The following is a 14,715-nucleotide window of genomic DNA, read 5'->3' on the forward strand; positions in this document are numbered from 1 at the left end:
ATGTGGTCCCATGTATTGTATTTGATGTAGGTGAGCATTGTCAAGGCAAATGACCTCAACCAGCAGTTTGCAGACATTCTAGCAGATCCAGTCCTCGCTACTAATGTATCGGCCAGGATGGTGCTTCATAAAGGCCTGTAAGTATCTATGTTGTTCTTGTAATTTCAAATACATATTGCAAATCATAAAAGGATGCCTTTCCCACTTGATCTGTACCAGAAAAGAGTGTTTTTTTTACTTGGTAAAAGTTTCAATCATACTTACGCAATGATGCGATGAATACGCTTATTGAAGGTTATCATTGCCTATCCTTTTACTAATTAGTTTCATCAAATGTGACAAAAACTTTAGCAGTCAGAACCAGCATTATTATAATATTAGATTAAATCAATATTTGATAGATTAAGGATCATCAAGTAGACTTTGTGAAGGAAAATTACACAAAGGTACTAGAAGTGTATTTTTTAACAAGCTAATTGCAAATCATTTAATTACCTTATTATGCTCCTTTGTAGTTAAAGGACAAGTCCAGCCAAACAAAAAGTTATTTGAATAAAAAGAGAAAAATCAAACAAGCATAACACTGAAAATTTCATCAAAATTTGATATAAAATAAAAAAGTTATGACATTTTAAAGTTTTGCTTAATTTCCCAAAACAGTTATATGCACATCCTGATTGGTATGCAAATGAGGAAACTGATGACATCATCCACTCACTATTTTTTTTGTATTTTATTTTATGAATTATTTGAAATATTCTAATTTTCTCATTGTCAAGTGAAACAATGATTAATTCCTCCCTTAACATGTATAATTAGCATTGTCTAATACTATATGGTTCAGTCAAGTTGGTCCTTATTGTCAAATCTGTAGAAATTGAAATATAGTATAATTCAAACAACAGAAAACAAAAGAAATAGTGAGTGATGGACATCATCGACTTACTCATTTGCATGTCACTGAGTTGTGCATTGTGCATATCGCTGTTATGTGAAAAATAAGCGAAACTTTAAATTGCAATAACTATCATATTTTATATTCGATTTTGATGAAATTTTCAGCGTTATGCTTGTTTGATTTTTCTCTAAATATTCAAATTAACATTTTTCTGTGGTGGACTTGACCTTTTAGTAGTTACAATTCTATTTGAGCCTTTCAATAAAGGATCATAAATACTTCAATCGATAATTTTCTTGCTCTTTTTCTGCAGATTTTTTAGGGATAGTGAGAATGATAGCTCACAGAGCCAAGCGACCAACAATGTTGGACTTGTGACGGCTGATTCAGAAACTACATTTGAGTTTGGAGTGAGGAGAAAAGAAGGTTAGCTATATTACCTACTATTCTCAATCTTTGGGAATTTTGTGATTAATTTTTCTTCCTCCTAAAATAAAAAACCCTTTTCGAGGCTTGCGTAGGCTTGTAACATCATAATCCTACAGTGTTATTGTGTACAAGTGGAAGCGCCGTGGTGTAGCGGTTCTTACTCTCGCCTTGTACTCAGAGGGTCTTATGTTCGAATCCCACCATGGCCTAGCGTCCTTTGGCAAGGCGTCAATCCACACTTTGCCACTCTCCACCCAGGTGTTAATTGGGTACCGGCAGAAACAACCATCATTGTGGTTGGTTTGTTTAAATAGCACATAAATCATTTACTTGTCTAAATAGCACTTACCACTTATGTAATCAGGGGGCTGTCCTAAAAAAGTGTTACGATAGATTCGATCAACCTCAACTGAATGGAAATCCATTGATGTTGTAATTTTTTTAACGAAAAATTTGCACGATGTCTCTTGTAAAGAAAAAGAACCACACTTAATTTTCAAGGAAATGATGAATGTACGATGTACATTTTGTCTCTAAATATTTTGCAGAAACATGCATTTTAGAAGTTGACGTTGCTGGCTTTCCATAGTTGTGATTGATTGGATCAATCGTAACTCTTCTTAAGACAGGGCCCAGGATTACCTGAGCACTGTACAGTGATGCTTCTCGATGCACATGTTCCGTTCCTATGAGCCCAGTAATATAATCTTTGTTTCTTTTCTCTTTGTGCAGTGATATATGATAACTATGGCGGAACTACAGTGGTGGAGAGAGTCGAAGGTGAGTTGTTATTTGAAATAATTGGAATAGAAGTCATATTTTTGATTTTCTTTATTAAAGAGAGGCTAACCTTATTCATGTTTCAAAACATAAAGTTGTAATTTATATCGGTTAGGCAAGTGAAAGCAGTTAATTTGGACCTTATGATAGTGATTCTTATGCACCTTTCGATGTTCTTTCCCAATGTATGAGACTAAACTATGGTAACTGTATGCTAAAATGATGCCAACTTGAGGATCAAAAACAGATTAATTTAGATGTTAGGAAATGAGCCCTATGCATCTCTAGTTTTTCTATCCCAATATATTGTATGATAAAATGATTATTGATGCCAACTTGAGGATCAAAAAGAGATTAATTTAGATGTTAAGAAAATGAGCCCTATGCATCTCTAGCTTTTCTATACCAATATATTGTATGATAAAATGATAATTGTTGCCAATTTGAGGAGTGAAAGCAGATTGATCCCTATCTATGTTAATCTTATAAAAAATTATTATTGTTACCAACTGTATTTTTTTTTTTAATGGTTCAACATTTCTGTATAATTGCTGTTTATACTTTTTACTTTGTATGTCTTTTACTCATGTATTTTTTAGATGTTGTCATGAAATGTATGTTTGTAAATCCCGAAACAAATTTTCTTTATTGACTTGAATAAATTAAATTGAATTGACATGAACTGAATTGAACTTGAGCCAATGTAAAGCAACTGTATGATGATTGATAGTGATTGCCAATTTGAGGAGATTAATTAGATTAATGATCCGTATGTACCTCCATCCCATTAGATGAGCCGATCTATGAGAGCGTGGCACAGACTATGATAGAGGGTCTAGAGAGGCTACCGTTCCAGGTCCAGATCCGGTACACAGGCCGTGATGGTCTGGACTACCAGAGGATCCTTACCATGGATAGACCAGTCACCAAGGATAGAAAGTTTGCAGAACAAAGTAAGCACTCAAATTTATTTTCATTCAATTCATTATATATGCAATCGTTCCAAGATCAAAACCATATACAGTATAGCTTTATCAACATTTTATTTAAAAAATGTAAATGATGATGATGATGATGATCCACAGCATTCATATTGCGCCATATTTCTGTTGAAAACATTCATATGAGCCTATCTATGAGATATTGATACTTCAATATATTCCTTGTCATTTACAATTAAAAACAAAATTTATATATTGACAATGAAAATGGAATCAGTTGCTTGTATCACCCTAGCAAGTTTGTCTGGATAGCTGCAAGCGTATGGGCATAGACAAGGTTAAACATTTTAGCTTAATGTTGAACTCTATGTATCTTGAAATTCTTTGCCCTGTATATCATTAGGAATTAATATGGACCTGAACTATTTTCAAAAGTGATGTGATCATCAACCATTTGATTGGGTTTTGTTTTGTGTCTGATGCAGTTTAGAAGGTATTTTCTGTAATAACTTGCATGTAGACATTCCAGTGTTGCCAATTTAACAAGTATTTCATTTTAATTGCTCCTTTTTTTTTCTCTCTTTTAACAAGATGCTAACGTTGGTGTAATTGGAGCACACGCAGCTCAGTCTGCAGCCAAGTTAGCTGTAGAAGGTGCCTACGCCCAGGCACAGATCAACGCTGTCATTACACAGAAGCTTGTACAACGATGCACGTAAGTAGAAGAAATTGATATGATAAAAATTTAGATTTCTGTAGTTGACAACAATCGGAATAGTCTGTTGTGTCCTCTGTAGTTTATGAATAATGCAAATATGAAAGGGAAATTCTGATTGGTTCTTGATGACTCTTTTGAACAAAATGTGCATGCAAGGATGATCTTGATTCATTGTCGCTATTAAGGGATTAATTGCAAACCTTAAGTAACACACTATTAAGTATTCAAACAAGAAAATTCTTTGCTAAGAAAGGCAGGTCATTGTGTATGAAGGTAGCTGCACTGATTATAACAACATTGTGTATGTGTGGGAAGAAAGTCTCAATGGGTGATTAAAGGTTAAGACTAAAAAAACATGCACATGGAGGAGGGACTAGGTTGTAGACTAGAGCTATACTTCAGTGTTATGAAAGGTTAAGACTATATTGGCGTCGATTCAGCAGACTCAGTAGGATAGGGTTTATATAGTCAGACTATGTCTCATGAATATTCATGGGATAGAATATAGAGTACTTTCTAACGCGTCTATCCGCTCGTTTGGTGTGGCGCGGTCGGTAAAACGATGCGCTATTATGAATTCACTGCATTCAAGATCATTGACGCAGGTTCGAGTCTCACCTTGAACAGTTTTTGAAGTTCTCTTTTTTATTAAAAGAAATTGAGGCAAGACTCTGAAAAATTACAAGTGTAAGAGCGGTAGTCTGATTCAAAGCCATATGAGTCTGCTTGAATGAAGACCAATATAGTCTTAACCTGATTTAAAAGAACACAAAAGAACCCTCAGGCTCAGAAACCAGTCCCATTCACCTTCAGCTGGACACACCCTCATAACATTTCAACGCAGGACATTCTTGTTTACTGGAGCTGGAGGATGCCATTGTTAGTGACTTTGAAAGCCTAATCTGGCTAAGAAAGGGGAATAAATCAAGTTGACTATCAAAGGATTAATCCAACACATAAGGAATTATGGAAGTGTTTCACACACAAACACCTCCTGGAGGATACCATTGTTATTGACTTTGAAAGCAAAATCTGGCTAAGAAAGGGGAATAAATCAAGTTGGCTATTAAAGGATTATGGAGGTGTTTCACAGAAAATAAAGAGTGATCAACAATCACACTTAAATCTCTGGATAAGTGTGGTAAATGATGTGCATCACTTTATTGGTCAGATCAGCTTCATTGGACTCGCACATTGACTTTAATTTGCACCTAACTCTTGTGAAAAATACTAAGGATATATATCATCACCTATCTTTGCTCCCGTGATCGGCGAGATATCAGACAGCTCAAGGGAACTTTGTGACTTATCACTTGGCCTCAAACATCCACAGGGTTGGGGTAAAAGCTTGACTGGAACTTTAGATTGGTAGGAACTTGAATATAGATGAATCTGTTGAAGTAAAATCTCTTTTGAGACAAATAAATCTGTTCAAGTTTGGAGAACTTCAACTTAAGGTAGTAAAAAACTTTTTTTGCAGGAAGAGTTACGTTTAAACGCAACATAAAGTATCAAGCACAATCCCTAATACTTACGTTTGATTTTTAGAGTTGCGATTGTTCGCAACTTTTTCTACAATGACCCTTGCTTTCAGTCACAGGCAATTATTTGATCCATAGAAGATTGACTTACGTGGAATTAACTGTATTTTATCATATGTTCATTCCTTACTGATGTAAGTTTGTGTATGATATATTTCTTGTTGCTAGGCAACCAGAGGAAGGTCAGGAGCAGGAGGGTATCTATCAGACGTTCCTAGCCAACATGGCTCCCATCAACTCTGAAATCACACGAGCTCATCAGGTAAGATGATCCACCCTAAACATAAATGCTAATAATAATAATAGTCCGTTCTTGTATGCGCATAAGACATTCTGAATAGTGTCTCTATGCGCTTCCAAAGGACTTGTATATTATTACCCTGGCTGTAGCTCAAGCAGCCTTCCAGCACGCGGCATTTCAAGGAATAAATTCCTGCCAGGTACCCATTCACCTCAACTGGGTCGAGTGCAGCACAATGTGGATTGATTTCTTGCTGAAGGAAACTATGCCATGGCTGGGATTTGAACCCACGACCCTCTGTTTCAAAGTCCAGAGACTAATCCACTGGGCCACAACGCTCCACTGATTGTGGTAACAAATTGAAAATGAGTCCGAACAGAATCCAGTAGTATGACCACCCAAGTCTTTGTTTAAAACAAAATTATAATTGAAGTTCTTTCAAAACTCGGCTAGACAAACACTGGTCCTCCATACACCAAATTCTCCAGTAAAGTCCATCTTCCACAAATGCATGTCAGTTATTTAAGGACCTGGGCACCATTACATAAAAGTTACTATTATGGTACATTTGCCATCCAATGGTAACTACCATGGTAACATTGATCAACAGCCAATCAAAATCAAGGATTTCATGCAAGTTACCATTGCATGGCAAAGTTACAATAGTGGTAACTGTTATGCAATGGGGCCCTGTACAAGCTTCATTTCGAAGAAACGATCGGATGTGCTACACGAACACCTACTTCTTCCGTACAATCATGATGATAATGATGGTTATAATTGCAAAGTTTAATATTCTGATAGAAAAATGTGGAATTGCTAAGAAATTGACAGAACAAGCATGGCATTGCAGCCTCTTGTCCAGTCTTTTTCCAAGCAATAATATAATACACTGTCCCATATGTGCTTATCTGTGTTTGTGGTCTTCAGTGTGATCATTTGTTTTCAGTTTACGCAAATGAACCAGGGCCCCATCTTACAAAGAATTGCGATCCAATCAATGTCAGATATGGAAATCCATCAATGTCATAATTTTTCCTTCAGGAGCTTTGCACAATGTCCTTTGTAAACAAAGAAAAGCACACCAAATTGTCAAGAAAATGATGATTGTATGAATGTATGCATCATATCTAGAAAATAATTAGAATAAACATGCATTTTAGATGTTGACGTTGCTGGCTTTCCATAGTAATGGTTGATTGGATCAATTGCAACTCTTTGTAAAACAGGGACCTGATCTAGTTCTATATGATGTATTGAAAGATAACATTGACCATAAAAACTTTCTCATGACACCATTTTTTTTTGCTGCAAGTACGAGTAGTTCGCTTGAACGCTTACTTGACATTAGCATTAATACGAAAGAGGAGAATGAGAAAACATGTATAAACAAACTGCTAATGTCTAGAGTTAGTGCAAATTTTGCTATGTCTGGGTGATATTTTATACTACGTACTGAATACAAAATTAGAAATATGAAATGTTCATAATGCATTGTTTGCCATAACATTATATATACTGCATGTATATGTATTAGTATGTGTGCCTTTAGTGTTCTTATCGTTAACATGCTTATTCTATTTTCTCTCTCTGGAATTATCCTAACAATATTCTGACCTTTTGATGCTTGGCCTTTTGACCTCTTGACCTATGCAGCAAGAGTGGGATGCTGGTGAATATATGGAGGTAACTAACATTATTGTTTTAGATGTTTTGCATGCTATTAATTTGCATTAGATTACTGTTGATCCCCAGACTGACTGCCAGCCAGAAAGGCATCAGTGGAAGTATTCCAATTAGGCAAAACATTTCAGTTTTGATTTTGCTTGTAATACTGCTAATAATAAGGCCTTTGTGATTGAAATTAATATAATGCTTTATTCCGTGGAACCTTGTACGAGGTATTTATTCAAACCATTAGTAATAGATAGATGATGATACTTGGAATACAGTTTTCATACATAACTTACTGCTATGTCTGGCAGGCCTTCAACAAACTTTTTGGTTGTCAAGAACAAGGGTTGCTTAAAAAGTATTCTTGAAATTTTAATATCTTGAATAAACAGGTCTATTTGACTGCAGCCAGTGTACACATTGGCAAAGTTCTAGCATTTATCAAAATGACTTAACTGCCTTTGAGTTATAATCAATAAGAGTAACATTTTTGAATTAGTGCAAAATTGTTTCTTCAGGGGCCCGTTTTACAAAGAGTTACAAATGATCCAATCAATAGTAACTCTATGGAAATCCATCAGTGTAATAATTTTTTTTACAGGAAATGTCTTTTGTAAACAAAGAGAAGCACAGTGAATTTTCAAGACAACAATGAATGCATGAATATACATCATAGCTAGAAAATATTTTGAACAAACATGCATAATACATGTTGACATTGCTGGCCGTCCATAATTGCGATTGATCCGATCAATCATAACTCTTTGTAAGACGGGGCCCTGATGTGCTTTACCAGAATCCTGCACGAAAATTCTTGATGATAAAATACTACAGCTGTTACTAATGTCTGCTTTTATCCTTGATGCATTCAAATTGACTGACGCTAAAGTTAATGGGTGGTACTGTGGATTAAGAATTTCTACATTAACTTAATCACAATTTAAACATGTTGCAAGTCATTTTGAAGATGGAAAGTAGAAAGTAGTTTTACACTTTAAGTACATTCTCTATATAGAATTGCTACTCATTATCTAAACATTTTTTATCAATGATATGTGATATTTGTACATTTTAGTATGCCATGAAAACTTGGAAAAGTGAAGGAGGAAGGGAAGGTGATGATGTTCCTTGGGTATAAACCAAGAACAGGGAAATGAATTTCATCATTTTTGACAATGATTTCATAACAGCTTAAAAAGCCCATTTTGTGGAGATGATTTATGTATGCACTGTGAGTGTATTCTCGACGTAAAATGGTTCTACGTTATCTGAACTAATGATCGACTCCATGTAATTTATTTCATCTGTTATCTGTAGCTTGAAATACGGAGTGGAGGGGAAAGCGATGATGATGATGTTCCGTTGGTCACCAAGAACAAGAAGATGAGTAAGAAGGTGAGTAATATGTTAAAGGAGAATGAAACTCTTGGAGCAAGTTAGTTTTTGTGAAAGCAGAAAAATCAAAGAATAAGATCAACAAAAGTTTGAGTAAAATAGGACTAGCAATAGAAGAGTTATGAGCATTTGAATGTCGAGATCACTAATGCTATGGAGATCCTCCAATTGGCAATGCGACCAAGATCTATGATGTCACAGATGAACAACTCTCCCCTTTTGGACACTGAAAATATACCCCAAAACATCTCTTTTTGCTCATTCTAATCATATGACAAACGATTCATCAATGATATAATGTTGTGAAACCTCTGTACTTGTCCTCTCATAAAGAGAACACCTCACCTTGTGATAGACTCTATAAAAGTGAGAATATAAGTGAAATAAGTACTAAAGTAATGAGGGAGTTGTACGTGTGTGACATCACAGATCTTGGTCGCATTGCCAATTGGAGGAACTACATAGCATTAGTGATCTCAATATTCAAATGCTCATAACTTTCTTATTATTCATTCAATCTTCCTCAAACTTTCAACAATATGTTTCTTTGATTTTTCTCTTTGATATGGATTCAGCTGGTTTCAAGGGTTTCATTCTCCTTTAAGATGTAATATTGTTGTTTGGTCATTTTAATGCAAATGTGTATTGATTCCTGTAAATGCACCAAGGTGCTTAAAAATTTATTTATAGGTAACCGTGCTTAAGTAGAGTCGTTTGGGATCACTTAATATGTTCGACTTAGGAGAAATTTGATTTTGAATGGATGTACATGTAACGTAATGTTTTCCATAATTTCCTCTGAAAAAATTTTAATTTGGGGAATACTTTTGTTGACTCATGCAAGTTTAACAGATTTTTTTATTTGAAAAATTAGAGGGTTTCTAATTATTTGAAAAAACACAGGGAGATGATTCATAAACAGTTACAAGCCAAATTCTGTTGTTGGACGGGTTAATAATGAAATTTCATTTTCAAGTTCTTTTGCAATATGGTGATTTCTTGGAGACTGGAATGCAGATGGATATTGTTTTAATATTTTTGATATTTTTATGCTTTACAAAATATGCACTTGCCATGAAATTAGGAGGCAGCGTAGCTTAGTCGGTTAGAGCGCATGTTTCGGATAAAGACCGTGGATCTCAACGTGAGGGGTTCGAGTTCCGCTCATGCCGAAACGCGTCTAACAAAAAATCTGATGCTATAACGTTGTGTGTAAGCGTGCCTCACCACTGTATTCAGTGCAGGTGTGAATGGAATTGGAAAACACTCCGTCCATCGGAAAGGACGCAAATGTTGGTCCCATGTATAGGAGAGTCACAACCTATGCACATTAAAACCAATACACTATTCGTCAAAGAGTAGGAGTAGGGTGTTCGCTCGGTGTATTACACCTGCTGGTCCCGGCAAATTTCAGGTGAAGTCAATCGTGACGTTCAAATGCCATAATAATCAATACAATGATTGTGGGCTTTAACGGAAAGACAAGAAGACAAGACAAATTCCACCTTTAATTTAGTCTTAAACTCGCACATATACATGTATACAAACAGATATGATTAAATACTAGCTAACTTTTGATCTTACTCATGATTTGGAGTAAGTCAGATCATTTTCATAGCCTTTATTTTGATATCAATGATAACTTTTAGATGAAGAATCGTCGCAAGAACGTGTCGGACCGGCAAGCCAGTGTCTTCTACCGGATGAAGGGCGCCACCACGAAGATGTTCAACAAGCAGGCCTACAGTATGTCAGAGATGGTGTAGTTTGGACCTGCTGGGAATGGTTCCTGTGTAGTATATTAGGAGACTTTCACATATGTAGTGAAAGTAGTTCTATTAGCATATCAGATGTGATGTTTGGACCTGCTTGGAAAGGCTCTGTGTAGTATATTAGGAGACGTTCACTTATGGAGTGGTAACTGAATTTTAGCTGTTCTATAAATTCAACTTCTATGAGAATTATTGTCTTTCATTCAGTCCCTGGACCAAGTGATCTTCTACAAGAGCCAATGCAATCATTCATCTTCCATTTTGTATTCAAGAAATTTGAAAAGAATATATTCTGTTGTAAACTTGAACTGGTGTGCAAGTTAGTGGTGTCAAATTTATATATATTTGCAAGGCTTTGCGACAAGGTTGAAAAAAAAATTCAAGAAGTAATCTACAATTAGTATTTGTGATATAATTTCTTCTTTTTTAAAAAGGTAGTAAAGATGTGAATGCATTGTTCTTGAATTGTTTTCTAAGAATACCAATTTACTCTTCTTTACATATTCATGCTCAAATTTGTATTTTTTACATCGCCTTTATGTAAACAACATGATTTCCATAGTACTATTACGTAGAAATCGGTGTTTTGGGAATTCTGTCTTTCATGTCAATCGAGAAATGTGCATTCAATTAATTTTCATATCTCTCTCTCTCTCTCTCTCTCTCTCTATATATATATATATATAATACTGATCTTCAATATGTGTTATTATATAATAAAACATAATTATTTGTAAAAATATATGTTATTGGAAATATTTTTAATCTGTTCAACGGAGTGGCTATCCCTAAAGAGAAAATGTGGTTGTCTATCACCTTCGCATTTAGTCTGATAAAAACGTGTGATTATTTATCTTACAGCATGTAAATATTTAGCAATTGATTGGTATTATATGATGAGAAATATTTCTATTTTTTACATTTATTGTGTACAAATGTGTCTAAAAAATAACATTCCGTTTTTCGCTGATCCTTTACAATAGTATTCTATTTGCTATGATCATGATTAGCAATTCATATGATTATTAATATTGTGTACATAAAGTTTCAAACAAATTATTGGTTATGGTAGCAATAAGGATCTGTGACATTTGCTCCGGCGTCAATTGCTCCAAAGGAAAATAAAAAATAAAACCTAACCTTCAAAACTATATAAACCGTCAATCTTTACATTATTCTGAACCAAAAACTCTATTACAATCCTTACTCTATCCCAATGCTTTCTGAGATATTAAGACAGAAGCAAATGTCGCAGGAGCAAATGTTGCAGAAGCATATGTCGTGTCACCAGCAATGAAGACATCATTGGTTGGAATTTTGGCAAAAAGCTTGCATTGTAGTGCTATGTAATGTGATGTGAGATGTATGAAAAAGGAGTCCTGTAAATACATTTTGAACACTACTCATCTAGAGTAATGATTGCTAGAGGATTGCCTGACATAGATAGAAATAATGATTGGAATTTCAGATGTGAACAGGTTAAATCAATCCACTTGGTAATTTATCAGTACTAATACATGAATGCTACAAATCAACTGTTAATGTGCATAAACTCAGTTGCTACTATGTTGTCTTCAATGTATATATTTTATTATATCCCTCTTATGAATATTTATGAGTATTCTAGATATTGATTGGTTGGACTGGCAATGTAACTATTTTTCCCTTCAGGCTCCGTCCCTCGGCGAAAATAGTAATTGCCAATCCTACCTCGGATAAAAAGTTCCCACTATACTTTCTCAAAGCCTTATATATTTGTATATTTCTTGGCAAGTCCCTCCGTTCATTTCTACATTCTTTTCATAGATAAAATAATTGCAACACACTTGAGTTTTGTTTAATTTATTTTCAATATTTGTTACGAAATGTCATTGATCTGTCTGTATTACATGTATATTGAATATGTATTGTTACTTTGATTATATTTTGGAAATTTTGTTGAACGGAAATAAATCTAAATCCAGATCTAAAAGGTGAATTGATAATAACATCTTTTTGGTCAACTAATATCTTTTGGACCACTGAGTAGTATTCATCTGTTATCAGTGTTGCAAAAGCAAACTTATAACAGGTATAAAGTCATGGTCACATTTTCCAGCTCCATCAGTCTGTAACATATTTTTATTTAAAGAGAAATTCCAGTAGTTGCAGTAAACACTGATTTCATGAGAAAGTCTGTAAAACCAGGCTTAATTGTCAGTATATCATCGAGGATCTAGACCTGGTATAGTTACATAAACTGAACTTTGTGAAATCTTGAAATCTACGCTGAAAAATGTTCAGACTGAACTTCCCCAACACAGATAAGCGCACGTGGGACAGTGTATAATTATTGCTTTGAGCGTCGGGCCCGACGCTCTACCCAAATCCTGTGCTTATTTGCCGATTTCTCAGCAATTACACAATTTCTTCCAGAATCCTTTGGCACATACTTTTTATATATACAAACAGACACTTTGGTGGTCATTTCATTGGATTCTGTACGAACTCATTTTGATATCGTTACCAAAACTAGCATTTACCTTTAAGGGCTTTTGCAAGAATGGCGGGAACGGATCTTCCAGAAAAAATCTAAGCAGGGGGTCCCCAAACTCGAGATATTCCCCCGTACCGCCGAAATGTACAACGGTACTGAGTCAAACTAGCGTTCAGTCTGGCCACGATTATTGGCATGGAATCAGCCAATCAACGCTGTCATTGCAACCGTGTGCGAAACAGTAAACGTGACTCATGCATGGCGTGCGTAAAAACTACATGCACAGCGATAGCTCACGTTAGGCTGTATCTTCGGTAAACAGGAGTTTCCGTACACACAACTGCGAAACTGTGATTTGGCCGAGACGGGAGGGTCGTTTGGGTACGGTCACAGTAGACCAATTACCCCTTACTCGAGGCTACCGTTGCCATTTGCGAAAGCTGACTATAATTAACAAGAGTGGTTAAAGAATATTTTATGTCATATTTCTTTTGAGAGTCTGTGTACTGTTGACCAGTACTAATATGTTGATCGATCAGATTTATTATTCAGTCACTTTTCCAGTGCCCTTAATTTGCATTGTATTATCATCAACACGAGTGGTTGAAAAAAAAGCTTTTGGTCGAAATGTTTATTTTGAGTGACAATGTACTTTTGATCAGTACTTAATCATTCAAAATCAGGTGTATGATTTGCGTAAATTTTGTCACTTTCTAGTGCCTTCAATGTGTACATATATCAGAATATTATTATAATTATTAATAAACAAAGATGATTCCATGAATAACTTTTGATGAAGCACATCAGTACTAAATGATACAAAATCGGGTATATCATTTGTATGAATTCAGAATCACTATTTCAGTTCCTTCATTATATATTGTACTCTTATATGAGGATAATTTTAACAAAAACTTGCAAATAAATATTGTATATATTATTAATCAGGATATTATTAAAGTTTTCATATTTTATTCAAGTAAGTTATTTAAACAAGATGAAAGTAATGAAGATTTTACAAATACTAAGAATTATTTTACCTGCTTGTTTTTTGTCTAAATTGTATGTTCAGAAATTAATTCTAATTTACTTCTTTTTTTACTTTAATAACTGAATTTCATTTTGAATCTTTATTCTCTTTCTTTATGTTACTTGTCTTGTAATAGTATTTGGACATATGCCAAACTATCTGTTTTCTCACGTTCTATCTTTTATGATATTCATAGCAATTTTATGACATTTTATTTACCAGTTGTCAAAATATCTACATGTATTTATGAAAACTGACTAAGTATACACTAGTGTAGTATCAGTTGTTATTAAAAAGTATTTCTACTTTTAATATGCATTTAATTTTCTTTTTATTCTGTGGGCATAGGTGGTATTCTATGTGATTTAATTTGATGTATGGATGAAATAAAGTACATTTGTGTTTTTCTTTTCCAAATCAATACTTATTGTATTCTTAGTACATTTTCAGTAGTACTTGTATTCTTTGGCCGGCATATGACCTACATGTATTTTAGATTACATATTATAGAGTACTTTATTTATGAGGATTATTTTTCATCCTTTGGCATGAAAAGTCCTTAAAAAGAAATTCTGGGAAATATCTTACCATGAATAATTTTTTGTTGCAATTTTCATGTACCAAGCATCTTTTAATTCCATCTGTAATTATCTAGCATATCGACAGTGGTATTTTCTTGTACATTTTTTCTGTATTTTAATATAGGGTGTACATATACATTCATGTCTTTCTTTCTTTCAAATCTAATTCAAATCGAAACTAAATAAATTATTTTAGTACCAAAATCTATTTTTGTGACCTTGGTTATTTATTTTCTATT

At 34.4% G+C, this 14,715-nt stretch overlaps 1 protein-coding gene across 2 annotated transcripts in view; it reads left to right on the forward strand.

Moving 5' to 3' along the window:
• LOC129282899 (circularly permutated Ras protein 1-like) overlaps positions 1 to 10,758 on the forward strand; it is a 36,085-nt gene extending 25,327 nt beyond the window's left edge. The window contains exons 14-22 of one of the 2 annotated variants that reach the window (XM_064114815.1): positions 31 to 137; positions 1,212 to 1,324; positions 2,060 to 2,107; positions 2,899 to 3,060; positions 3,640 to 3,763; positions 5,476 to 5,569; positions 7,205 to 7,234; positions 8,540 to 8,617; positions 10,267 to 10,758. In XM_064114815.1, coding sequence (XP_063970885.1) covers positions 31 to 137; positions 1,212 to 1,324; positions 2,060 to 2,107; positions 2,899 to 3,060; positions 3,640 to 3,763; positions 5,476 to 5,569; positions 7,205 to 7,234; positions 8,540 to 8,617; positions 10,267 to 10,383 — 873 coding nt within the window. In that variant the 3' untranslated portion in view covers positions 10,384 to 10,758. The remainder of the gene's footprint in view (positions 1 to 30; positions 138 to 1,211; positions 1,325 to 2,059; positions 2,108 to 2,898; positions 3,061 to 3,639; positions 3,764 to 5,475; positions 5,570 to 7,204; positions 7,235 to 8,539; positions 8,618 to 10,266) is intronic. The other variant, XM_064114816.1, reaches the window with a different exon arrangement.
• Positions 10,759 to 14,715: the final 3,957 nt, after the last annotated feature.

The sequence above is a fragment of the Lytechinus pictus genome, unplaced genomic scaffold (assembly GCF_037042905.1).
Source record: "Lytechinus pictus isolate F3 Inbred unplaced genomic scaffold, Lp3.0 scaffold_20, whole genome shotgun sequence".
Lineage (NCBI taxonomy): Eukaryota > Metazoa > Echinodermata > Echinoidea > Temnopleuroida > Toxopneustidae > Lytechinus > Lytechinus pictus.